Source organism: Pungitius pungitius, chromosome 10, assembly GCF_949316345.1.
Source record: "Pungitius pungitius chromosome 10, fPunPun2.1, whole genome shotgun sequence".
NCBI classification, from domain to species: Eukaryota; Metazoa; Chordata; class Actinopteri; order Perciformes; family Gasterosteidae; genus Pungitius; species Pungitius pungitius.
The window spans coordinates 8,389,830-8,416,379 of record NC_084909.1 but is presented as its reverse complement, the minus strand read 5'-3'; the positions used below and the strand labels follow the sequence as shown (position 1 = coordinate 8,416,379).

The 26,550-nt window shown below is 45.2% G+C and overlaps 2 protein-coding genes across 5 annotated transcripts in view; both read left to right on the top strand.

Annotated features, from left to right (window-relative positions):
• LOC119228438 (hyccin 2-like) overlaps positions 1-12,326 on the top strand; it is a 28,791-nt gene extending 16,465 nt beyond the window's left edge. For 3 of the 4 annotated variants that reach the window (XM_037487974.2, XM_037487976.2, XM_037487975.2), the window contains 7 exons: positions 1,389-1,504; positions 2,474-2,569; positions 3,206-3,322; positions 4,771-4,858; positions 4,972-5,128; positions 5,627-5,824; positions 8,020-12,326. In XM_037487974.2, the coding sequence (XP_037343871.2) occupies positions 1,389-1,504; positions 2,474-2,569; positions 3,206-3,322; positions 4,771-4,858; positions 4,972-5,128; positions 5,627-5,824; positions 8,020-8,720 (1,473 nt within the window). In that variant the 3' untranslated portion in view covers positions 8,721-12,326. The remainder of the gene's footprint in view (positions 1-1,388; positions 1,505-2,473; positions 2,570-3,205; positions 3,323-4,770; positions 4,859-4,971; positions 5,129-5,626; positions 5,825-8,019) is intronic. The other variant, XM_037487978.2, reaches the window with a different exon arrangement.
• A 2,351-nt stretch (positions 12,327-14,677) lies between these two features.
• On the top strand, positions 14,678-26,460 carry trpm2 (transient receptor potential cation channel, subfamily M, member 2). The gene is made up of 33 exons (XM_037489517.2): positions 14,678-14,945; positions 15,171-15,339; positions 15,430-15,610; positions 16,002-16,165; positions 16,258-16,438; positions 16,518-16,579; positions 16,648-16,848; positions 17,175-17,277; positions 17,983-18,104; positions 18,880-19,254; positions 19,382-19,510; positions 19,643-19,772; positions 19,855-20,000; positions 20,134-20,246; positions 20,713-20,811; positions 20,999-21,224; positions 21,328-21,446; positions 21,528-21,660; positions 21,929-22,100; positions 22,187-22,367; positions 22,511-22,692; positions 22,908-23,040; positions 23,178-23,265; positions 23,488-23,572; positions 23,664-23,809; positions 23,923-23,987; positions 24,099-24,128; positions 24,210-24,296; positions 24,393-24,471; positions 24,552-24,653; positions 25,067-25,183; positions 25,309-25,344; positions 26,335-26,460. Exons 1-33 carry the CDS (start codon positions 14,776-14,778, stop codon positions 26,401-26,403), a joined length of 4,395 nt encoding a protein of 1,464 aa, XP_037345414.2. The 5' UTR covers positions 14,678-14,775; the 3' UTR covers positions 26,404-26,460.
• Positions 26,461-26,550: the final 90 nt, after the last annotated feature.

The window sequence follows — 26,550 nt, the reverse complement described above, 5'->3', positions numbered from 1 at the left end:
TTCATTTTTACTTACTCTGTCATGGGTTTTTGCAAATGCCCCAACTTCTGCCCTGACTGCAAAAAACAGAGCGCAGTATTGACTATTGTGTTGGACTGAAATTCATTAGGTGTTTAACAGGACATGCTGAACTAGGACTATTTAGCAAGGGAAGAAGGAAGCTGTGTGTCTCCTCTGCCTTTTTTTCTTCTGCTACCCAAGGAGAACGAAAACATGATATTTTTCAACCCATAACAAACTAGGTTTGTGGCCTGAACCTCCTGATTTTGACAGAAAAAGCATAGACTGGTACAGTTTATTTTCATAATTTGATGTCCCTTAGTGGGTTCTAGAGTGTGTTAAGGAGCGGTGACTACAGAATGCATGCGTTGAGGGTGATTTATTGCTGTAATTACAAGCTTCACAGGCTCTTTCCTCCACGCTGTGAGAATGAAGAATTCATAGAGGGGAGGGGGGGTGGCCTAAATCGCAGCATGCACCCTAGTAGTATGACTCCACACATCACAGACTTATCACCCAGGCCTGCGGCATTAGCATGCACGCCAGTCTGTCTTGAATACATCCATCAATCTCATACGGTGTAGTGTGTTTGCAGCTAGACGTAGATCGGTCATTAGGACCTTTTTTTTTTTTTTTTACTTCCTCTTCCAATTCCGTCCACGATGGGAGACAAGATTCAGGATTAATTTGCTAGATCAGCAAAGTTTGCTTGTCTGATTGCTTTCAATTCACTCTGTATGCTCTCTCTATGCCTTGCGTTTTGATGATATAATCAACTTCCAATAAAAGAGGCCATCTTGGAATTGAAATGCCTATGAAATAGTTAAGCCTCTGTGTTGCTCATGAATACCGTTTCATGATCCGCTTAGTGGTGCTTAGGTGCCTGACTCAATACAGCTACCTCATTTGTGAAAAGGTTAATGTTTAATTCCATTTAACGGTATTATCTTCCATCACGCCATGTCCGCTGAGGTGGCTCATTTTGACTATAAAACTGCAGGAAACCCTGACCTGTTGGTACAGGTGTGCCGAAGGCCTCAAGGAAATTGGAGGGACTCAAATAGGAACATGGCGTTCAGTTTAAAAGTTCTGAGCCTAATGTTGTGTGAAGGACTTTGAAGAAGATCCAGGGAAAATGCAAATGGTGAAGTTGAACATTCGGTAATCCATCAAGTAGAACTGGAACGAAAGTTAAGTGGTGCCAGACAAATTCAGTCAGGTGAGTTTGGCAAAGGTCCGGTAGTTATATGACGCAACTGTAATAGATTCTGACCTGATTCCTTTCAATCAAACCCATAAAGGGTATGGCTGAATTAACCCTGACAGTTTACCAGTGAGCAAAGTGCTACAATAACTTCTTTTTTCTTTTTCTTTTTGTGTCTGTGCAGCCTTCTAGCCTGGGGTCCATGGCATTGACGGAGGGGGCTCTCTGTCAACATGACCTGATCCGTGTGGTGTACAGCGGCCTCCACCCGCAGAGGGAGACCTTCACTGCTCAGAACAGGTACCACTCAGACGCCACTAGCTCTTTAATAGAGAGGCAGTAGTCTGGGGCGCAGGAACATCACGAAGGAGATTTTTTATGGTACTGAACAACTTACCACACAGTGAATTATTGCTTTTTGGATACCCGAGAGATGACAGCGCTGAGGTCCTTTCAGCCTTGTTGGACGCGGGTGGTCCTGCCTAAGTGTCATCGTTCTCCAACTGGTTTCTTTTGTGTGCTTTCACCCCCCCTCCTCATTATTTCCTGTTCCTCCCCCATAAGATGAATAAGACCTTTTAAGATTATCAGAGCACTACCCTCGGCGCTCATTCAGCCTCCTCAATGCGCCCTGAAAGCTTTTTTGGCTCTCGCGTATTTCCTACTTCTGTGGATGAATAATAATCTCAGCATAGTAATGAGGCCTGCTGGATCCTTGCCGCCTCCGTTTCTAACTGACACTCGCATCAGCTGCTCTGAGACTTCAGATGCATAAGAGCAGCACGGATATCTCTGGTCATGCTTTGCGTGTTTGTAGCCGGGATGAACAGGGAGCCACAGAAATACAAGGGATGGATTTTCCACAGGGCCAGAAATGCAGTGTGCCTGAAGGGGCCATTACGGGTTAGGAGTCTCAATCACTGCAGTATTGTCCGTATAGTGGATGTGTGTGCATCGACATTCACTACAGTAGTTCCCGATGGACAAAACTGCTTAGGCAGCGTTTTGCACAACTGGCAATTTTACAGCTCATAGTTCATAAATTGCTTCAGCAGCTCCACGTAATTGTCTGCAGCAAAGGTGTCACAGAAACCAGTGGATTGGGTGTTTAACAAAAGTGGACCAAAATTGGGGTTTTAACCAGAAATCCAGTTAAAAGAAATGGTGATGCTTTACATGACATGGATGCTTTCCCTTTTAATGAGTTAATTCAACCTTCTATAAGAGTCTGAATTACTGTGCTTGATCCTCTTTATGTTCTGCTTGCAGGTTTGAAGTGCTGTGTTTCCTCATGCTCTGCTACAACTCCGCGGTCGTCTACATGCCCCTATCTTCCTATCAGTCGGTCTGCAGGATGAGCTCACGGTGAGGGGCGCACACATGTTTTTCGGGACAATCACTGCCCGCCATCTCCTCTTTCTCCATGATTTGCTCTGTCGAGCGTTGATGCACCTCCCCTCACCCCGTAGCTATGCGCTGACCTCGTTACGGTTGCAGCGCAATTTGATAAGTTTTTAGATTTAATTCAGGCTCCAATGAAGGCAATGCTGCTGGATACCTGTCCGAACATGTGCGTCTGGGGAAACACTGAGGTGCCCCGGAGTCATGAGAAAGGAATTCACGGTGAGGCTCTGCAGCAGAGCGCTTGTTCCACCGCGGCACGCAGACTGTTCAGGATGCGAAGGCTTCCCTGCTGTGCCTGGAGCGAGCTCGGTCTAGACAGGAGGCAAACTGTCTAGACGCACAATGCTCATTCTCTCAACGTGTAGGCCCCAAAGACCCTCTCATCTAACCTCACTGACCTATACAAGTGTACAGTTTGCTCCTCAGGCTCATTGTTTGATGGGTTTACTCTTTTTGTAGTTTATCTGGAAGTGACTGATGCTTTTTTCTTCTTTTCTTTTGACTCATAGAGGCTCCCTCCCTGCTACCTCTCTCTGCTGTATGAATAACACTCCCCTTACCTACTTTGTGTGTGTGTGTGTGTTTTTCTCTCTTCAGGCTGTGTGTATGCGGCTTCCCCCGGCAGCAGCAGAAGCTCTGGAGGGAACCGTGCAACCGCGTGCTGCTGGACCCTGAGTTTATGGTTCAGATGCTGACTGGTGTGTACCACGCCATGTAAGTATTTTTAACCCATAGCTTCAAACTTATTCACCTACGTTTGCTCATCTGCACATCCAGCACTGACATTATAATTTATTTGGAGTGGTGTTTGTGACCACGTGATGGATAAAAGTCCCTATCTGGTGTATCTGCTTGAATGGGGGATGTTTTCAAGATAGGCACACTTTTAGTGTAGAACTTTTTTGATGAAAACCACTGACGCCAAAAACAAGATTGTATTTTTGAAGAGTGTTTTTGTCCGGTTTGACTACAAAGTTATGGGAGCGGTGACATTGAAAGAGTAACATAACAACAAGCTGGAAGATGCCGAATCGCCGCCTTAAGTGCTAAATCTCTGCAGGTTCATCGACCCCTTTCAAATTGTCCCATATTTCCAATTTGCAATTCCATACTTTAATAATATGAATATATCAATCATAGCTACTGGCAGTGCCTTTCATTCATGTGCTTACACATTTCGGACATCCCTAATGAGAAGTCTCTACTAGTCACTTGCCATCTACTGGAGAAACCCCCCCAACTCCAAATGCTTCAAGCTCCTGTTCAGGCTGATTACATCAGCAGTGCATTGTTTCATTCACTATGAGGACAGGCGTCGCAAAGCTGATTACGGCTCCTTGATGATAGCTCATCCTCGTAGACGGATCCCCTCATAACGCAGTGACTGCAAACACCACCGTTGACGACGCTGTAGCAGAGGAGCGAGGGGGGGCTTGAATGCCTTCTGAATGCTGCCGTCCCCCAGTGCCAGCCTGAAGTCTCCCATTCACCTTCACCTGGAGCAGGAGCACATTAGCCAGTTAAACATGAACCCACGGCTCCGCACGTTGGACCTTGGCACTCGTCAGGGATACTCTGGGATTTAGGTTAACGTGCCTGCGAATGCTTCAGTGCAGCAGTACCAATTGAAAGGGGTAAAGACCGACAGGGATATCTGAACAAATGGACCCGCCACATTTTATTGTGATTTATTTTTCTGTTTGAAATGTATTCTGGACCAATTTTCCGGGCCTCAGAACATCAGAGGGTCTTTTTTTATCTGCCCATTCAATCCATCCTTTTCATCTTGAGCCTAAAGGGAAACTGGTGCATTTGTCCAGATCAAAGAAAGTTCAACAGTATCATTCTTTTTCTTCTTTTCATGAATAATTTATATTGTATTTATTTCTGGTTGGTGTCTCTTTAATCACACTTCGAGGTTGTGACCCCTCATGTACCGCTAAAGACGCTGTCATCTTTAGCAGAGTGCCCTTTGTGGGACTCAAAAGATTTGCCTACAAACCCACTTTCACCCTTTATCCAATTACTTGAATATGTTTTTAACCGTTTGGTTGACTAGACTCGGACATCAAGGCGCCTCTTCGGTTCATAAAAATGAGCTCACAACGTGACGTGGTTAAATGTCGGTGTTCCAGCGTTGCTTTTTTATTTTTTATCTCTAGATACAATGGAGAGTGGGAGATGGGACGGGAAGCTCTGGAGGATATTCTGTACAGAGCCCAGCTGGAGCTCTACTCCCAGCCTCTCTTGGTAAGAGCGCCGTGCACTGTGCCGACCTGTCGGTGCCCAATATGTCGTCGCACCGCCCCGCTTTTACCGCGTCATCGCTCATCAATCTGCGTCCGTGCATGTGTCGTCTCCAGCTGGGCAACGCCATGAAGAGCTCACTGCCGGACAACGCGCCGGATGCGCCGCGCGGGCGCAAAGTGCTCCAGGTGGAGGTGACGCCCACCATCAGCCGCATCTCCATCTCAGCCATCACCACTGCCTCCATACGGCGCCACCGCTGGAAGAGAGAGGGTAAGACCACAGTAGCCCTAGAGGAGGAGGAGGAGAGTACTGCGAAGTGACCCTGTTCCCTCCCATTACAGAACTTTTTATGTGCTGTTATGTAAGAAAAAGCTCCACTATTGAGTTATGATTATAGCTGTAAGATTTTTCTTCCCCCCAACCACTGAAATCAAACAAGATTCTGCCCTCCATTACCATTGTCCGAGTGGTGTCTGTATTCTCAAAGTGTTGCAGAGTTTCGGCTTCTTCCCCCTCGTCTTTGTTTCTCGAGTGTGCGCTGAGCTTTGTCTCACTAGTAACTTTTAAGGGTTGAGAGTTTACACTGAACTCTCTTTAACCGGTAGATGAGCGGCCCCTTTTCTGCGTTCTTTTTTTTTTTTTTTTTCTCTTAAAGTGAATTTACAAGCCGCCGTTGGGCCTGCTGTGGCCGCGATGAGGCCCAAATCGGTGGTGAGGCTCGCTGCCACTAAAGAAACCTGTTTCCCCGTCTGTGTTGTTGACTCCCAGATTGTTTTGACTACTCAACCGCAGCAGATTTGAGCCTCATCGTCAACCCTCATAGCCTCGCCCAGCACCACCGCCAACACCGCCACAGCCAACACCACCCTTCCTGGGAACCCACAACCAAAGAGGATAGAGAAGGGCGGCCTCACAGCTACCACTACAGCAGCAGCAGCAGCATCATTCCTCCCATCACATTTGAGGGTAGGGGACAGGGGCGGACACTCGGAGCAGAGAGGGTCTCAGGAGGAGGTGCCCCTTTGATTTGTATCCTGCCAACCCCCCCTCCTCCTCCCTCACTCCCCCCCCCCACCCATCAACGTGAGGATGTTCACTCTACCGTTCCCGTATGGGCCGCCTCTTCACTTCCCCAGAGTATTGTAACTCATCCAGTCGATTCTACTCGCTTGACCTCCAGGCCACGACTGTTTTTACTGTCTCAATCAAGAAAGGAAGAGTCTCCTATTCTGGGTTTGAAGGAAGTTTGGCTACTGGCCGTTTTGCATGGGCCTGCCATTATGACTTGTCTCCTCTCTTTTTCCTCATCGTGCCTCCTACCCATTTTAGACTGCCGCCCTTGTCACTCACCAAGCATGTCATGTGCCTTTTTACTCGAGGCTCTTTCCATTCGGTTATAGATTTATTTTCTATATGGTTTTTAAATAGTATATTTCTCTGGCAGAGAGCACCCGACATCTTGTGTCTGTCGTGCTCCTCGCAGTGTTTTGACAGCGCCACAGGTTCTGGGTGACTCGAGCCAGCAGCCACCATCTGCTGCCGCCATTGTGCAGGAGGAGGCCTCCCATTTTGCTTTTCAGCCCAGCAGCTTTGTTGTATGTTGGCTTGTGCCGTGTTTCCCCCTCTCCGCCCCCCCCCTCCGCGCTCAGTGAGTGGGAACGAGCCCGTCATCATCGCATGTGCACGCTACAGCAAGCTTCTTAATATTTCCACTAAATCAAAAAACACACTGTCATCATAACAAAGCCACGGGAGCATACAGAGTATAGTCACGGTTTACAAACGGCCCCATCTTGTGTTGAGTGTTTTGTGTTAACACCAGAAATGATAAAGACTAACACACAGTCATTATACACTGGGATGTAGATCGCCAAGGTAACTCAAACACTTGAACAAAGCAGCATGCCCTCGAGTTTTGGAGATGCTGCTTTGTTGTGAGTTTTAGGCCGGTAGCGAGCACGTACAGGAAGGGAGTCTCTCAAACAGGTGGCAAAAACATTCAAAAACACTCCTGCGGTTTTTTAACCGGAGAGCTTTGAAGAACTTTGTGCTCCATCTCTAGCTGGAGTGCTATTGATCCGATGAGGCGCACAGTCTCTGCGCCGGTGCTGCAGGAGAGACGGGGGTTTGGGGGAGGTGGTGGGGTGGGGTGGGCAGGAGAGCATGAGTCTTCCCCTAATGTTATGTGCATGTCGGTCCAGACCTTCTCTGTTCCTCCTCTTCGTTTCTGGTGCTGCCTGCGGTCCCCATGGTCCAACTTTGCCTGTCCCAACAATGCATGACGGAGACTGGCGGCTGGTCCTCGGGTCTCCTTTGTCTCACAGGCTTTAGCCAGCATACTCTGTCATTAACGTACTTTTTTTCTAACTCAATTTATCATCTTTTGTTCTCCTTTCAGCCTTCCGACACGGATGTCTTGGATGAATTGATAAATGTTTAATTGTTAAGACCTTTTCATGTAAATGTTGTGCTTGTTTAATCAAATGATCTAATCCAATATCTATTGAACAGGAAACCTTTTGCTCGACAGCTCTTATCCCGCAGTTTATTGAGCACTCACTTTTCCTAAACAAAATACTTGTCTGTTTTAAGTTTATCTGAATTAGATCAAAGGTCATTGTCTGCCGTATCGACATCAGGAAACATTACCAAAATATGTCAGACATACAAAGAATTTGACTTGGCGCATAACAGCAAATCAATAGACAATGCACAACAAGACAACTTGTACTTCTGTTTGATGCATACGACTGCGCTAATGAAGCAGCATGGTGTGTTGATTAGTGGTGGTTAGCTGGAAGGTTATTCTTTCAGTTTGCTATTATATAGTGCATTATTTATAAACCAAATCTTTCTTTCCTATTGCTCAGATTAATCAGTTTGTTGCAGTCCTGTTCTCATCATAAACAAGAAGCCTCTCTCTGGGTCAAGATGACTTTTTGTCAGGCTCATAATTTGGACTATTAATACTTTGTTCACTATTTCCTTTAAAATATAAATTAAACTGAATATTCTCGTCTAGTTTTAATCTTTGTTTATTTATTTATTTTTTAAAAAATTTTAGTCATTGTATTTAAATTTGTCATTGTTCACCCCGCTCACTTATTTTTTTTGTTTTGTCTTCCACGTTTTTCTCTACGTTTGTGCATGTGGACACTCAGACGGCGACGGGATGAGCGGCGGGGAAGATTCGTTCAACATCAACGACCCGGATGAAGGTTTCTCCTCCGGAGCGTCCAACAGCAGCCAGCCCAGCGGCACCAAGGCGGGCGGCAGCATGGGGCCGAGGGGCAGCCTGAACAGCAGCAGCAGCATCAAGAAAGCCATCACAGCACGACTGTCTCGGGAGAAAGATCGGGAGAAAGATCGGGAGAGGGAAAGGGAGAAGGAGAGGGAGAAGGAGAAGGAGAGGGAAAGGGAAAGGGAAAAGGAAAAAGAGAGGGAGGCGGTGGCGGAGGTGGAAAAACAGGTGGCGTTGTCAGCTGATCACCAGGCTGCGGTGAGGAGGCACCACCAGAGGCAGCAGTCGCCCCCAGCTAGCATCACCTTGGAGGCCATCCACCTGAGCCCCATAAAGAAGCACCTCAGCTTCCCCGTGGCGCCCGCGTTGGTGCGGACTGAGAGCACCGCCTCCAGCAAGTCCTTTGACTGCATGAATCTCAGCCTGAACGGAGGCGGCGAGGAACGAGACAAGGAGGAGGGCGCTCCAGCCGCCGGCTCCCACCGCCACTCCACCATCAGCCTGAAGGAGGAGCACCTGATCAGGCAGGAGGACGCCGAGGACAACCAGTCTCCTGGAGCTCCTCTCACCAAGCAGTCCCGCTCGCCCAGTTTCAACATGCAGATCATATCACAGGTCTAACGTGCAGGATGCGACACACACACACACACATACACACACACACACACAATACTTGTTCATTACACTCAGTGCTGCAGATTTTCTCTGCAGCTTTCAACAATCATTTGTGTGTGTGTGTGTGTGTGTGTGTGTGTGTGTGTGTGCGCGCGCGTGCTCTCTAGAGCTGTGGTCTCCATCTATTGAACACTCTGTGACTTGCAGTCGTTGCTGGTGGGTTTAGCGTTACTGAAAAGGGAGAAGTGCTCTCTGCTATAGACTCCAGTCCAGCATGTCACTGCATCCTCCGCCTGACCAAGCGGAGCATTCCTCACAGAAACTTTCCTCGGGGAGGAGGGGGGGTTAAAACGTCAAGAGGGAGGGTAAAGATGCCGCGCTGGCTGTGAGAGATGCGCGTGTGTGTGTCAGAAATTTTGAGTTCCTGACTGAATCAGTCAAAATGAATCTGCAATAACACTTACTCATGTTTGAGAAGAGTGGGGATTATTGTTCTTTCTCTTCATTCCTTCCCCTTTCATTCCCGGGCTCACGTGCAATCGATTCTGCTGGTTATCTTCTTGGTCATTTGTTGTTCTTAGTAAGACATGGAATTTTCATTTCAATTCATTAAGAGCATCCATGTCTTTTTTTTTCTTTTTTTTTATCACGACCCAAAGAAGGTAAAATTAGTGTCTCTTTGACAGAGATTTAGCAAGAATCGGTCTGACCAAAGTGATTCTCTAGTTTTTGCCCCTGACCATTATTTTGTTCTCTAATTGGATCTCTCGCATCAGACTTGTAAGATTGTTCTGTAATCAAATTGAAATGTGATTAGGATGTTACTAACTCGAAGCCTTTAGCTGGACAAATGTGACGATATCCCCACTGTGCAGCTACAACAGGAATGAGTTTGTCATGTGACCTGATTTAATATTTCAAAGTGAATCTGGATTAAAACCCGATGTAGACGTTGCAGGTTTGGTTTCGAAGCCAAAAGGCAGTGACTGTATTTTATATTGGGATTGTTGCTATGGTTGAAACCATTCAATGGGTCCCTCCATCTTAAAGCACCCGTAGGTGTGTTCTGTCGCGCTCTGGCCTTTTTGTGAGTGGCGTCTGGTCTGAGCCGGTGACGTACTGCCCTCCGCAGGCTCCTCTCAGTCGCCGCGGCGATCCTCCTAACGTCCTGCGCTCTGATTGGATGCTCATGAAACATTATGTTCTACCTCATTGTGTGTTCACCCTGCCATTCGGACACCCGTCCCCCCTACAGTCAGACGCCGCAGGATTCAACAGTTTGGGGGGGTTTGAACTGGTTTCACATTAGAACTGTGACGGGCTCAATCGCACCATACACTAAACCTAGCTGCAAAACGACAACATCCGACACCCACTTTGGAGTGAACCGGATTATTTGAATTCTTAAGAAATACCTGGCTTCTATTTTTTTTTTTTTTTTTTTTTTTTTAATGAAATGATTTATGAAGTGCAATTGTTTTATGCTCATATGCATGGAGTTTGAATCTCTGCTGTTTTAATGCTTGCATCTTTGAACAGTGCTCGCTAGCCTTCCGTTGTGCCCCCCAAACCCTCCCCTCCTGCGCAGTGGTTTGAACATGGCACGCTTGCCTGCATGTTTAGTCCTCCGCAAAGCACAGCTGTTCCAGATGTGCGAAACTGACAGTGAGCCAAACCCAACTCTCGTCCTTGATTTTGCCAGATGTGCCAATACACATCCTATCCTGAAGGAAGTTATTTAGCTTAGGTGTCTTAAGTCGAAATGCCTATTTTTTTTTTTCTTCCTGTTTGCACGTCTTATTTCAAAGTTCTGGGACAAAATAAGCAAAAGAAGGGATGTTTGACGTACGGCTTAACGTGCCCTTAGAGGCAGCTTCATCCTTATTTGCCATGAATTTGTGTGTGTGCGCGAGAGAGAGAGAGACACACTTACTATTTGCTGTTCACATGTAGAAGCAGTATATTATGCGTCCGTGCACTGTAGATGTCGTACTGCGTTTCCCAATGTCTTGCTCACGTGGCTGGTGTAAAAACAAGAGTGACTGATTTAATGTATATAAAAGTCCCACACCGTCGCGCTCCTGCTGTGCTGCAAACCTTCACAGCTGCTGCTCCTGAGTGAGTTCTGTGTGCGCTTCAGCCTTAAACATGTCAGCCCAAGGGGGGGGGGGGGGAAGCCTCGGCACTTTTGGACTTGCATGCTCCTCTTCCTCCTCGCTGGAGTGAGGAGGAAGAAGACCGGAGAGCAGCTCACGCTCACCTGGCCTCTCCGCTGTTGTCCCTGTGCTGAGTCGCTCCCAACCGGCCCTGTTCCCATTTCCTATATATTTTGAGTGGCACCTGTTTTTCTGCTGTTTTCTCTTTAAACGGGTGACGTGTTCATGTCATAAATGTAAGCGCTGCGGACCAAGGTTACCAGCATCTCTGCGTGGACAATTACTCCCCAGTGTCTGGTGTCATTTGCATGTGATCAGGGCGGGAAATAATACACCAGCCGGCGAGTGTTGACACAACGTGACTATCTGCTGTTCGTGTGAGTAGACTGATGGTCCACAACTCCACATAAAGTCCTCTTACATTTCAAAAAGGTCTCAATTAGGCAGTAAAATGTTGTACTCTGTTTGCTGCTGGTGGACAAAGTTAATTTCCTGTCCTGCATGTGATAACTGTGGGCTTTGATTTATGCACTTTAATCCATCCACCTCTCTCCTAAAGATACTTATTGAGATATATATATATATATAATATGTGTGTGTGTGTGTGTGTGTGTGTGTGTGTGTGTGTGTGTGTGTGTGTGTGTGTGTGTGTGAGCAAATGTGTATACACTCAATGCAGGGTTTAAGTCTCTTTTAAAGTAGTTCTTCTATGTGATGTCAAATTCAACATAATGCTATTTTTGTTAAGAGTCTAAGGGTACAGCTATTCAATTTTTTTTTTTCAAAACCAAAAATGATTATGTGGGGGGGGGGGGGGGATCTGGAAGGTCTCAGGAGTTTATCAAAAAGACACACTTTAAAAAATGGCAGCACCAAAATTTCTGTTCTTGAACTCAGAATTGATTCTATGCAACATGTTTTCCCCTTTTTCTCATTTTTGGTGTTACCAGCTTTTATTGATCCTGGACGGGCGAGATGCATTAAGCTGGTTTTTAAGGTGTGAGTCCTATACAACGATTCTGTTCATGCACCCAGTTGTGCTGCTACAGAGCGAAGGACCTCTCATGTGAGTGGAATTTAAAAAAGAAAAAAAAAAAACCATTCATTTGTGATCCAAATGTCCTCGCAGAGAGAAAGCCACATCGGGACGTTTGGTGCATGCGGAGCCCCTCCTGTCAGTTTGCACTCTGTGGCTCAAAGACATTAGTTGGTGTATGAAATACAAACAGATTATCAATAATGAATCTTATTGGGTCGCTTCGAGGGAAGCCGCTGGACGATGTGATGACACTGTACTATTGATGTTGTATAAATGGAGAGAGAGACTTATTTTAAATCTTGTAAATAAAAAATGTACAAAGGTGAAAGCAAGATACATATAAAAACTGCACATCAGTCTGAGATGTAAAGAGAAATTAATCTGTATATTGTTGAATAAATATCGTGCCGTAAGGGATATGAGTGTGTGTCTGCTTATTAGATATAATATCCACAGCATTGTTCTATTACTAAACTATGAAAGGTCTGAGACTAGAGACAAACTGAAGCTCTTTCTAACCTTTCAATATCATTTTAGTTTGATATCTCCTGAAAAGGTTCTAGTGGCACTGACAGTTTTTCTTTTTTAACTTAATTTAGCCACCCCATTTTATAGATAAAACAAATAATCAGAAAACTAATTATTGAAAAGAAAAATGTTACTTTTCATTACCAAATGTTCAATAAGTGGAAAAAAATGTAAAACATACTAAAGAAGTTAATGTTTCTTTAAGCGCATGTAAATTAAGCTTATATTGTTTATTTTAAATTGTTTCAGTTTGCTGCATCGCAAATAAAATGTGTTGCATTAAGATTTCAAATCGGAGTAACGTAGACTTTTTAATGAATTGATTGCCAAGCACAGCTGGCCCACAGTTTGACGAGCTGTGGTGATGTGCTGACACCTAGCGGCGGTATCCCGAACAGCAGGAGATTTGAGAGTGAATCATTGTACTTTAAAAAGGACAATAACATCAGAACTATTTCAGTGATTGACCCCTCTATTCATGATTGACCGTAAGTTATGCTTTTTGTTTGATAATCAAGAAAACCCATTGTAATGAGTTGTCATTAAAACCACAAAAGCAGGTAAATTGACGGTTTAAAGGAAACTAAATGGTTGGCTCGATTATTTGATCTACTGCTCAGCTACCACTATGCTACCTGCTAACATGCTGATGCTAAAATCCTCTGATTTCAAACACGTTTCCCATGTAAGCTTAGCATGTTAGCATGCTTAAAATAGATAATTAGCACTAAGGCTAAAAAAAAAACACAATGTGCCTGAGAATTTAAGGATTGCGTTAACATTTATTATCTCAGAATTGATACAATTGTGTGGTTTGCTGAGATTTTGAGGTGAACTTTCAATTTTATTTTTACAATATGTTGTAAAATATTCCTTCCAACTTGACAGTTATTACTAATTAGCTGCTAAAAGTAGCTAGTTGGCTTAAGTGGTAACTTAATGTAATCTAAACCAAAATATTAGATAGGAAGAGAATTTCTGTATTAAGAACATATTGTAAGTCATTTAATACGTACACATGACCTCCATAATGTAATGTTGATCCCGGGGGAAGGATTTGTGTCTGGTCCTGCTCTCGCGGGTCTCTTCCCTGTTTTATCCCCATTGAAGAATTTTTGTTCTGTCTCAGGTCCGAGTTTGGTAACAGAGGATGCCACGGGTGTAGGGATAGGACAGCCCTGCAGGGTAACTGTGTTTATAGATAAAATATGTGTACGATGTTGTGAAATATGATGATGTAAGACCTGTTTTGATATTAGATGCAGAAAGACCGAACAAGGAGCAAAGACAGAATTTTCAGAAATCGACGCTTGCTCAGTCAAATGGACTCGGGAGAAGGAAGTTATCTATTTTGCAAAATATTACACTAGTCTTAGTGTAATTCACCGGCCGCAGTGTTCTGGCCCAGAGTTCAACTCCACAAACCCCTTAACAGTGCAACATTTAAGACCTCAATGGATGTATTGCCACTGCAGGATCTGATAACTGAATCACAAGGGCTGTGTGGAATATTGTTTTATCGTTTTGGAGACTTTCCTACTAGTGCCTCGGTAGAGGAAGTCGAGGCAATAGAGCACGTGTGTCAGGCACTGCAAGTTATCTAGAATCAAAGTCCACACTTAAACAATTGGCCTCTGCCCCTTCGAACGTGAAGCACTTCTTCGAAGCTGTTGATTTGGACTTTTCTTATTTCTTCATAAATGATGCTTGAATTAGGGAATAAGGTTCACCTGCAGCGAATGCACTCATGGCAGAGCATTCCTCAACCAAACTCAACGGTGAGTGTTTTCCCGTCTCATTTATTGCCCTTTGCATCAAACACTGTTTAAATAGTGTTTGTTACACTATATAAATTTGTTTTAGAAAATGCTCCCTGTCAATTCCCGATTCCTAAGCAGATGCAGTGGAGTCAAATGCACATTTATCCAGTGCAATAGAGAAAATAAGGTACAATTAAATGGAAAGTATACCTCCACTTGATTACAGTAAATGCCCTTTTGCTACTTTTCAAAACTGGATACTTTGTGTAAAAAGCTCAACTATATTCTCAAAACTATATTTTATTTAATATGAACCATTAACAAAACACACAATGCATCCCTTACCATCCATCCTCTCTGTAATGCATCTTAATCGATCTGGCCCTCTTGCTACTCGCTGTCCCCTGGGTGGAAGCTTGAGTCCGGACTCGGCAGTCCGCCGGGCTCTGACATCACTGATGCAGTGCTGGGTGAGGCAGCACTGACTGCAGAGGCTCCTCTCTCCTTTCGTGCTCTGTGCTCTCCGCCAGAAACGCATCTGTAGCACTATAGCCCCACTCCCCCACGTTGCATTTAGGATGGGGGAAGCTGTGGTTAAGTCCAAGCAGTTTCCTACTTTGGCAATCGGAGCAGTCAGAGCTTCGAAGAACATTTCTCCCTCGCCTTCTTTTCAGCGATCCTCCTCCGCGTCCTGGATCAAGGAGAACATCCTTAAGAGGGAATGCTGCTACTTCGAAAAAGGTGTCAGGTAGGATGAGCGGCCCGTGTGGCGTGTTGACTGTAAACGGCTCTGACTTTGTAGATAGCTGCTGGCATCGGTCCTCCGTTGTGTTTATGTGCAGGGAGGCATCGCCCCGAATAGCTGTGAGGGCAGCTGTGTCATTTAAATCAGTCTATTGTTTTCGGGGGTCATAACTCCAACTGTGCGTCAACAGGAAAATGTTTCAAGCGTTAGCTTTTGCTTCTCCTCTAGAGAGGATGAATGCAAGTGTGGCCACTCAAAGACCGATCATGTGGATGAAGCTATCAAGCCGGATAATTTCACAGGCGAGTCTTGGGACAAACACAGACATGTGCGAGAAGTTCCCACGGATGCTTTTGGAGGCATCAGCTTCGGTGGTTTGGGACAGAAGACTGGCAAGGTGACACCATCCTTTACTTCTTCTATAAAGACATTACATGTGAATGTGTTTTCAAACTGGCCTTTGCATCTGTCCTGCCGTCCTGCCCAGTATGCACGAGTGTCCACCGACACGAGCCCGGAGGTCCTGTACCAGTTATTGACCGAGCAGTGGAACCTTTCCCCTCCCAACCTGCTGATCTCAGTGACCGGAGGAGCCAAGAACTTCTATCTCAGGGCTCGTCTCGAGAGCATGTTCCACAGAGGTCTCATCAAGGTGGCGCAGACAACAGGTGAATCATTAGCCACAGTGTGTGTGTGTGTGTGTGTGAGCATGTGTTTTTGCATGGTGCATGTGGTAAAATCCACCATATACGCCTCAAAGGTCCAATCCTGTATGACAGTGCAGTGTTTCCTCATTAACCTTCCACCGCACACTTTCTAACTGAATATGCACCAATCACATCATACATCAAACAACACGTTTCCTATTTGAGCAGACAAAGAGGAGAAGTGTTGTTTGAATTGGAGGCTTCAGCCAGTTAGCTTAGCATAGCAAGACTGGAAGCAGTGGAGAGAGTTACTCTGACTCTCTTAGAAGATAAAATTACCCCCCCCCCCCAGCACTGTCTAGCGCTCACTGATTTGACATGTGACTTGTGATTGGGCACATGCTGCACCCAGGAGCGTGGATCATCACTGGGGGTACGCACGCAGGTGTGATGAAGCATGTGGGGCGGGCCGTGAGGGACCACGCCCTGAGCAGCTCCATGCAGGGCCAGATTGTGGCTATCGGAGTTGCGACGTGGGGAATAATTCACAACAGGGGCGCTTTAGTGAATCCAGAGGTACTCGCCTTAACATCTTCTTAACGAGATTCATCACCTGCATGGCACGAGTCTTCTCCTTTCCCACAGCTCTCTCCTCTTCATGTCTGCAGGGTTGTTTCCCAGCCAATTACGAGATGGACATCGAGGGCCAGGGCCGACTCTCTTGTCTTGATAACAACCACACCCACTTCCTGATGGTGGATGATGGGACCCAAGGGAACTACGGAGTGGAGATTGAATTGCGTAGCCGTCTGGAGAAATGCATCACCAGAAAGCGGCTCGGAAACAGAGGTCAAAAACAGCTGATGCAACATGGCAGATAAAATCTTAAATCCGTTTAAAATTGATCGTTCTACTGTCTTACCTCCAGTGAGTGGCGTCACAATCCCTGTGGTGTGTGTGGTTTTGGATGGAGGACCAGGCACCCTAAATGTGAGTCAGCGGTCGTCTGTTCGCTCACTGTTTCTGTCTTTGTCTGACGGTCTTGTGTCTCCTCTCAGACCATTTATAACGCCATGCTCAACGGGACACCGTGTGTGATCTTGGAGGGCTCTGGGAGAATAGCTGATGTGATTGCCCAAGTGGCAGGATTGCCATTGTCCCGGGTCACCATCGCCCTCATTCACCAGTTAATGAAAAGGTTATTTGGCCAAGAGTATGAAAACTTCTCCCACCTCAAGATCATAGAATGGACCAAGAAGGTTTGTGAACATACTGGAGGGCTGGATTTGATACTGTGTACTGAAATGTCTTGATCAATCGATTTGACACACTTACAGGTCATGTTCAAATTGGATCTAAATGTTCACTACTACAAATGACGCTTTGTCCTCCAACACCCTGCTCAATTGTGGTGTGCCACAAGGCTCAATTTGAGGTCCTCTTCTGTTTTCTGCTCTCTCCCGATTAAGGACCGTAACAAATAAATGGAGACGTTATCGTATGCCCAAGTGTCTTAAGATCCCCTGGCATGGGTCTCCAGGTTTGATTTGAAACCTTACCTCTTTGTGTCTCCAATCTGTGCCAGATTCAGGACATCATCCGGATGTCTCAATTGCTGACGATATTCAGAATAAGTGAGGATAATCACAGAGAGGTGGATGTGGCTATACTCCAAGCCCTGCTCAAAGGTATGGGTTTTGTTTTCGCATCTCAGTACCAGTAACAGTAAGTACAAAGGCGAGGAGGCTTGGTGCCAAAGCAGCTATTAGCAAGTATAATGTTGCTTCTCAGCAGACTAATCGAAATTAAGACTGAATGGTTTTCAGATACTTCACCTATTCTTCAGGATATTTTCACCTAGAGCTTTTGCTTTTCTAAACAAGACACTGGCAGCCACACTTGATCTACTTATAAACAATATGAAAGGTTTCATCCTAATACTGATCTTGAGAAAGACATTGATGAAACCCCTTTACCCATGGAGTTTTCATTGTGATGATTCATTCTTGCAGCTAAACTGCTCTGCTTGTAATTTCCAACTTTGAGGTCTATTTACAACCGAGGAATCAAAATGCATTTCCCGTCAGTCGTCCTGCTCACTTAGCAAAGACATCCGCTGTCTTTTTTGGTCCAAGGCCAAGTTCTGAGGAGAATCTTTTTTGTGCGAATTTTGATGCCAATTTAAAAATAATTGCTGCTTGAACTTGCAGTGTGATCCCTGGTCGCATGACAGAATACATTCATTATTATTATTATTATTATTCTATATTTGTTGATTATGATGTATCATCATTCTTAGACTGAAAACTAATTCCAGATCTTCTGATTTTAAGATTTGATGCCATTCATCTTCCCACATAGCTCTAATTGAATCATTGATATATTTTCCACAGCTTCGAGGGCCAGCGAGAGACTGGGAATTGAGAGCTGGAAAAGGCAGCTGGAGCTGGCTATAGCCTGGAACCGGGTGGACTTAGCTGAGACGGAGATTTTCACTGAGGAGAGCCAGTGGAAGGTGAGTTTGCCTATTATACAATGCACTGTAAGCGGTCCAACCACATCCACCGTTTCCATTGGTGCCCCCAAGGGGAACCGCTGCAGCGAGTGTGTGGGAGCAACCTGGGGTGCCCTTTCGTGCCCCCCCCCCCCTCTGTGGTTGTAGCGTGGCCTCTGAATGTCGCCATGTTTCCATCATCCGACCTGAAGGCACTTTCCCATTGTGTTGTAACGGACTGACGGACTGTTTGTTCTTGGACATTTCTTTCCCTTTCAATACTTTTACTTTTTTACTTTAAGTACCTTTAAACCAGTACTTTTATACTTTTACTTAGGTAAAAAGCTTTAGTTAATACTTCCACTTCTACAAAAGTAAATTCAAACCCTAGTATCTATACTTCTACTTGAGTAATGAATGGGAATACTTTTGACACCTCTGCCCAAAACACCCGCCTCCCCTGATCTCCCCCAATCACTGGCCGCCTCCTGCCTAGCACGCACGGCAACTCCCCCTGATTGGTCGGAGTGAGGGAAATGACGTGACACGTGTACAAAATACACACTACTAAACGGGGTTGCTACAATATTACGAAAAGTAGACTATTGTATTATAAAATCATGAATATTATGATAAAATACTGTCTTTCTCTTCACACTGCTATTACTGTCAATTTACATAAATGCCTAACTTTCTATTTTGTAACCTCAACAATCCTACATTTCTGCATCAAATAAAGAAGGTGTGTTGCTCTGAAAATAAACCTGTTGTGTTTTTCTTGCACGTTCACATCAAGTCCAGCGACCTCCACTGGGCTTTGTTCTCGGCCCTAGTCGGAGACAGGCCTCGGTTTGTCAGTCTGCTGCTGGAGAACGGCGTGAGCCTGAACGACTTCCTGCAGGACGAGGAGACTCTGTGCGGCCTCTACAGAGAGATGCCCGGCTGCGTCTTCCTCCGCAAGCTGGCCAAGCGCGTCCAGAGATCCTGCCGCAGCAGGAGGAAGGGGTTCCACATCCACATGCAAGCTCGCCCGGGTCAAGGTGAAATGATCTCCATGACTCATGTGGCTGACGAGGTGCGCCACCTGCTGGGCAGTTTCACCCACGCCCTCTACCCTCCCCCTGACATGTCCTGCCAGTTCGAAATGCTTACAGAGGAAACGTCTCCATCAGTGAGTTTGTTCACCCGTCAGAAAGTGATTTGTACGTACGTTGTAATCCATTCAGGTTTTTTTTTTATTTTAGACACTGAAGTGTAATGTTTTATTTAATAAAACATATTACTTCCTTTTAATCTAGATGTCAATGGGTTCTCAAATGCAACTCAGAAACGACAATGCGGATGCACAGAGGGACCCCGGCAGAGACCTTTTCCTGTGGGCTGTGGTCCAGAACAACAAAGAGCTGGCTGAAATTGCCTGGGAGCTGGTGATTAAATCTCTTACCGTTAAACATAAAATACCCGTTTGCATGTATATGTATGTATGTGTGTGTGTGTGTGTGTTTTTTTGGAAGTATGCATGCATGGTGTTGCATCTTTCTGTATCTGCCCGTGCACAGTGCACAGACTCTGTGTCCGCCGCTCTGGCCGCCAGTAAGATCCTGAAGACGATGGCCGAGGAGGGAAGTGATGCGGACGAGGCAGAGGACATGCGGGAGCTCGCCAGTCACTACGAGGATCACGCCATGGGTAGAGTACCTCAGAAACCGCTCTACTGATGTGAGACAAGGTCACGAGGTCAGCATGGGCCCTCATTGTGTGCGTTTCACAGGTGTGTTCAGCGAGTGCCAAAACAGCGATGAAGAGCGGGCCCGTAAGCTGTTGGTTCGCGTGTCTCCGTCTTGGGGAAGGACCACGTGCCTGAGGTTGGCACTGGAGGCTGACGATAAGAGCTTTGTAGCTCAGTCGGGCGTTCAGGTTGGGAAAACATTCCTGTTTGTAAAATGTTATTTGCACCGTGAGCTAGAACATTCAACGTTGAATCCAAATGTTATTAGTCGGGAGCTTTTCATTGCGGCAGATTCCGTCTGATTAAAGGTCTGTCTTGAAGGCTCTTCTGACGCAGATCTGGTGCGGTGGGCTTTCAGTGGAAAATCCTGTGTGGAGGGTACTGATCTGCATGGTCTTCTTCCCACTCATCTACACCGGCTTTCTGGTGTTCAGGTGAGTCGATCAGTTACATGTGTGAAACTGTGAGAGCAGACCTCTTGTTGGAGTCAGACCTGGCCGGTGTTTGTTTTAAATGGTCGTACAGCGGCCAACACATTGAAAGACTGTTCAAAGACATTAACTAAAAATAATACCATTATATCTCAATGCGAGAAAAAAAACGTGGTTTAAGAATATTGGAATGAAGTCAAATGCGTTTTTGTGGCCTTTTTATGCCATGAAAGAGTACCTGTGGTGCAAGTCCACCTCCTTCATAATCCTGAATAAATGTGTGCATTCTCAACATGAATAAAAAAGTAGTGTTTCTTTGTCTTAAAAATTGCTCACATGAATTTGCATTTGTATTTATTTGACTTCACTTGGTGTCAGAAAGAGATATTTTACTGTTTCCTTTGCTCTTTTTATTAAAATATTTGTGCTACTGAGTAATGGTTTGTTACGGGTTTAAAATTCTCCCTAGACGTGATGAAGTCATTCACAGAAAAGCCGAAAAGATGGAGGAGATCAAGTCAGTGGAGACGGTAACAAGAAGTACGCTACGAACAAAATCTCGCAAACTGTAAGTCGCCTCAAAAACATGAATTCTTTGTATCTGTGTGTCGAACGAGGGTCTGTACGAGAGTTTATACGCATCTTCATATTTGACCTTTTTGTCCTGGTGACAGTAGAGATCTTGAAGTTCAATTAAAGCGAGTAAAGCTTGTGCTAGACGTCTCTGACCCTCCGGTGGCCTTTTCCGTCCACAGTGACCCCTCCGGCCCGAAGCCCCTGAAGCCTCTGAGCTGCTGGTGCCGGCTAGTCCAACTGTACAGCTCTCCACAGGTCAAGTTTTACTGGAGTATCGTGTCTCACTTTGCCTTCCTCTTCCTGTATGCTGTGGTGCTGATGATTGACTTCCAGGCTACGCCCTCTGCTGGGGAGCTGCTGCTTTACGTGTGGCTGCTCTCACTGGTGTGCGAGGAGGTCAGGCAGGTGAGCGAGACGCAAGCTGGATGCTTAGTGTTCCCTATTCTAAGAAATATTCATACCACCACATTCCTTAACTGACAAATGCAATGTGCGTTTCCTGCCTCAGGTGTTTTATGATCCTGATGGTTTTGGGTTTCATAAGAAAGCCAAGATGTACATCAACGACCTGTGGAATATTTTAGATGTTCTGTCCATCATTCTCTTTGCTCTTGGCCTCACATTTCGGTAGGTTTCCCTCCTCCCTCACAATCACCAATACTCCACTCTCTTGCTTTTCTCTAAATTGCAAAAGTTTTTCTATTTCAGGCTGACAACTGAGCTGTTCTATGCGGGTAAAATCCTCCTCTGCATCGACTTTGTGGTCTTCTGCCTCCGCTTCATGGCCATCTTCACTATCAGCAGAACCCTGGGACCCAAAATCATAATAGTCAGGAAGATGGTGAGAAGCTTACATAGAAATGTGACGAATGCTGACCCGATGACATGTGTGAGCAACTACAGAGACCCGCTATGCTTTACTTTGGTTTCTGCCTCACTGGGCCTCCAGGTGCAGATTAATGTTTTAAATGCTAAATAAAAGGTGTCAAACAGCATTGTTGTTTGTGTACAAATTACATGCAGAGCAACAAATTAACCTTTTTTTAAATAGTGAAACTTTTCCTGTCCACCACTGTACATCCTCACATGTCATCTGTTGGTGCTTCCAGATGACGGATATGTTCTTCTTCATGTTCCTGCTGAGTATCTGGGTGGTGGCGTACGGAGTGGCCAAACAGGGCATCCTCATCCACAACGACAACCGGCTGGACTGGATTGTCCGCGGGGCAATATATGAGCCGTACCTCACCATATTTGGGAATTTCCCCACAAATATGGACTGTGAGTTAATTGAGAGATAATTTCTCACATTTGGAGGCTCGGGCCTGGTTGTTTGAGTGAAATATCAACCTCTTTGCCCTCTGCAGACGCTGCGTTCGACTTGGACTCCTGCAGCATGAATGGCACGGATCCTCTGAAGCCAAAGTGTCCTGTGCTGAGTGAAAACCTAACGCCGGCCTTCCCCGAGTGGCTCACCATTATCATGCTGTGTGTCTACTTGCTCTTTGCCAACATACTGCTGCTCAACTTGCTCATCGCCATCTTCAAGTGAGTTCTCCTCCACATCTTCCTATCTCAATCGCAGTTTGAGCTTTTTTTCTTGCACTAGCTTGGATGCTTTGTAACATCGAACCCCACTTTGTAGCTGCGTGTCCTCGTCGTCCTCTTCATCTCTTTGTGTTCCTGCACAGCTTTACGTTCCAGACAGTTCAGGACAACACAGACAGAATTTGGAAGTTTCAAAGATACGAGCTGATCAAGGAGTACCACAGCCGCCCTGCCGCCCCTCCTCCTTTCATCATCTTCAGCCATTTTTACCTCTTTGTTCGCAACGTGTTGCTGAGCAGGGGCCGAATCGCAAGCGAGAAGTTTAGTAAGTATGGACCTATTTTTAAGCAGTATGCTTCCGACTATCTTGCTAATTGTATTGCTCTGTTAAAAAGCTGAAAGTATCATACAGAAACACTCTTATGGATTTTTAGATTGCATAAACGCATTTATAAACCCAATTTCTCTCATGATGGTCAAATCTTATGCCCCTACTTTGACAAAACAAACATCAAATTGGTTGCTATATTTTTTTTTAAGAGTGCGTGTTACCTCAGAAGGAGGAAGAGGAGCTGTTGTCCTGGGAGGCCCTGATGAAGGACAGATACCTGCTGTCCACACAGCAGGAGAAGAACCAGAGCATGGAGCGACGCATCCTGGACACATCTCAAAAGTAATCCCGCAGAAATGTCCTCCAGTGTAACGGCACGCCGGTCGTCCAGAGCCTGTCGACGCGAGGCAACACGCCATGCCGTAATATGTTTAATTTAAACTAACAGAGTCCCACACTGTTCTCGTCTGTTTCCTGAGGGTCACCACCATAACCGATCGGCTGGAGAGGGAAGAGGAGACGGGTTCCGATGCCGTGGTGCAAAGACTGGCTCGACTAGAGGAGCAGGTTGTGACCCCCTACGTGCTTATCACTGATGTCGCACCTGTGTCTGTGACATCTCCCGCTATGCAGTGGGAGAAAGTCACAATGCAGAATAGAGATGACACACTTGGTAACGTGTGAAAATGTCTCCACCAGATGTTGGTGGAAAATCGATCGTCTTCACTTTGCTCCAAGATGTCACGTCATTGTCATCATGTCTGACCCACTTTGAATGACTCTCACTAGGTCTGCCAGTCAGCCAAAGCCCTGCAGTGGATTGTGGACAGTTTGAAAAGTCAGGGTTTTGCAGCAAAAGAAGCACAACCGCCAAGTCAGCACCAAACTTCCTCACTCACATTGGATGTTAACATAGTGCAGGGTGACCGCCTCTTGTTCTCGCTCACTTTCATCCCTCCCTGCAGCTTGGAGTGTAGCAGACGAGTCCCCGGAGACTCTGACAGATCCATCAGAGAAAGAGGACAGAAACCATGTGAAAGCCCGTGAGCTCCACTATCCCAACAGCAAACTCGCACGCTTTCCTGTGCCTGAGGAGAAGGTGCCATGGGAGGTATTTCACTTCCACCACACAACCACCAGCTGCTAGTTAGCCACATCGCCCCTCCTTAAAAACACATTATTTTATTGGATCCAGATTGGTTTCAAGTGCTTTTTTTTCTTCAGATTAGCTTCAGCTCATACAAGCCGACTTATTATGCTTCTGAAGACGGTGGAGACCACGTGGATGGGTACGTTTTTACTAATTCCATACTGCATATACTGTATGTTAAAACAAACTATTGTCTTTTGGTTAAGATAACACAAGAGTTTCCCGCTTATGGTGTCATTTCTCCGTACAGATCAGAGTCAGAAGCCTTAGATAACTACAGGTATGATATTAGATACTCAAGGCATCAAAGTCACTTCACAAGCACGCCTTGATGTCCAATGTGTGTCTGATGTGTCATTAGAAACCCGAGAGGAAGGACTGGCCTAAGGGGACGAGGGGCACTAAGCCGCCTCGGTCCAAATCGAAGTGCAGAGCTTGTGCTTACACGGTAGGTCCCCCGACGTCTTCACGGTACTTTTTAAAAAGTTGCTCTCCACCACTTTATTGCAAAGCCTGATCAATGACTTTGACATTTTCTTTTTAGCATTCAAGAAGGCCAAAGATCGGTTTTGGAGTACATGGCGGTTTGGGATGAGAGACAGGGAACCTTAACTTTACCTGGAGTGAGTCCCGCTGTTTGTACCGTTTCTTAAAAACTTTTTTAACTGTTTAAATAAATGTACCTTTATGTTCAAATCTGCAGGGGGCGCTCCAGTCGGCCGACCACTTGCCAGTGGCTCTTGAGAGAACCATTGGGAGAACGATGTATGAAAAACTAAATGCTAAAGTTTCTGAGGGAATAAAGGTATGTTTATTGAACACTGGCCTTTTAACGAGTAGAATGTTGCTGGAGGAGATGTTTGGTTTACAGATGGACAAATATAAAGTTAAGTACAGAAGTGAATTAAAAGCAGTTTGAAACCACATTTCATTTGCAGACTGAGACAAAGGTGTTTGAATCAAAGACAAGCGATTAGTTAGATTACTTTCACTCAACATCGTTTGAATCTGACCTTCTGGGAGGTATCTCTTTATTTAGACTACACCGACAGGCTTTTTTCATTGTTTCGTAAAGAACACATTTTCTTGGCTGTTATCAGGCATCAAACCTGTGTATTTGCATACTGTCTAAGAATTAAACAAATAAGATGATTGATAATTACCAACCAGTCTTTTCTTGACTCTGAGGAAGTCTTGGATTCTGCTGCTGTGTTTCAGGTGTTTGAGGGTTACGTGGATGACTGCAGGAACACGGATAACGCCTGGGTGGAAATCACCGTGCTAAACATTCACCTGGAGAGCACGAGCCGGTTTGCCGCTAACATCGACAGTATGGTGAGGACAGCATGATCGTCTCTTGGTTATAAATTGTATTGTTTTAGGAGAAGAACTTGGCCGATGGATCGTTCCCCTTTTGCATTTTAGGTGATATCTAAAATTCGCGATTATCTCTGTCTCAGGTGGCGAGCAGCAATGGCGCCCTTCAGTGGCAGGAGGTGAGCGGCAAAACCAGACTGGGTTCAGATCAAAGAGACTCTTTGCGACTGGTTGCGAAGCTGCACAACAGAAAGTTCTGATGTTCTTCACTGCTGTAGCTCTAAATGTGCCTCTCCACCCATGGGATTTTTCAGTTGCACTGAAAGCAGTTGAATCAAAAGCCATAAAGTTATGCTGCTGGGATTTGTTATTTTTACTTGCACAAATTTATTTAGGATAGCAATCAAAATGTTAAGCTGAAAAGAGTGAAGCTTTTACTAAACTTGTGTAGCTCAGTAAAAGTCCACCAACAGAAAAGTACATCCTCACATGTCAGTGATGTGTGTTGGTCCTTCTTCTTCATGTTCCTGCTATGAGTATCTGGGTGGTGGCGTACGGAGTGGCCAAACAGGGCATCCTCATCCATTTCTGCTTTACATTTTATGTATAAAGTCATTACATACACAAAGAATATATATACCTACTTTTTGGGGTGGTTGTTCTTCAAAGGCGCACTTCCATTTCCCTCTACTTCATACTTCTACATTATGGTACTTTTTCCTTCCACATGTGGTTGAAAGTCAGTCGCTACTTCATCTTACTGTCTATACAATTTTGCATTATACCAGATCAAAACGCATCTACTGTATTACGTACTAGCGTAATTATCCATAACAATAACAATGCAACAACCACAGTTATAGGTTTATAAAACCATGGACCTAGTACCTAGTCCACAGTAATCTGCTTAATTCTGCTGTATTAACTCTATGTCTGACTATTACATAATCACTCCTGGCCTTAATATTTATATATACTTTTTTTTTTTAAACATTGGTGTGCAATAGAAAAGCATGGGTTGTCTCACATTGTTCTGCAGGGATATTAAAGTCAAACTGAAGACTTTGGGATTCATTTAAGCAAGTTGACTTTTGCATGGTGCTCATTGGCTTAGGCAGAGGTGTCCAAACGGCGCAGTATCTGTTTCACACCCTATTTTTCCACTGCAGGTCCTGCAGTCCTTCTTCAGTCTTCTTCCTTCAAAGAGAATGCTTTTTATTTTTGGCTTTTTAAACTGATGTCAAACCTGCTGCTGGCGTCTTAATAAAGTCTAAGGATTCAACACTGCAAGGAGTCCTGCTAACATTTACATTGACACGTGTGATCTTTTCCAACATTCCTGCCTTGCCATGTTATTATTTGTCCTGTAATACTTCGATCATCCA

Bases quoted from the DNA above. Each gene is read 5' to 3' on its own strand.
- trpm2 (XM_037489517.2), top strand. From the start codon at position 14,776: ATGGGGGAAGCTGTGGTTAAGTCCAAGCAGTTTCCTACTTTGGCAATC. The intron at 19,511-19,642 runs GTGATTAAATCT...GCCCGTGCACAG, and splicing joins CTGAAATTGCCTGGGAGCTG to TGCACAGACTCTGTGTCCGC. The intron at 21,447-21,527 runs GTAGGTTTCCCT...TTTCTATTTCAG, and splicing joins GCTCTTGGCCTCACATTTCG to GCTGACAACTGAGCTGTTCT.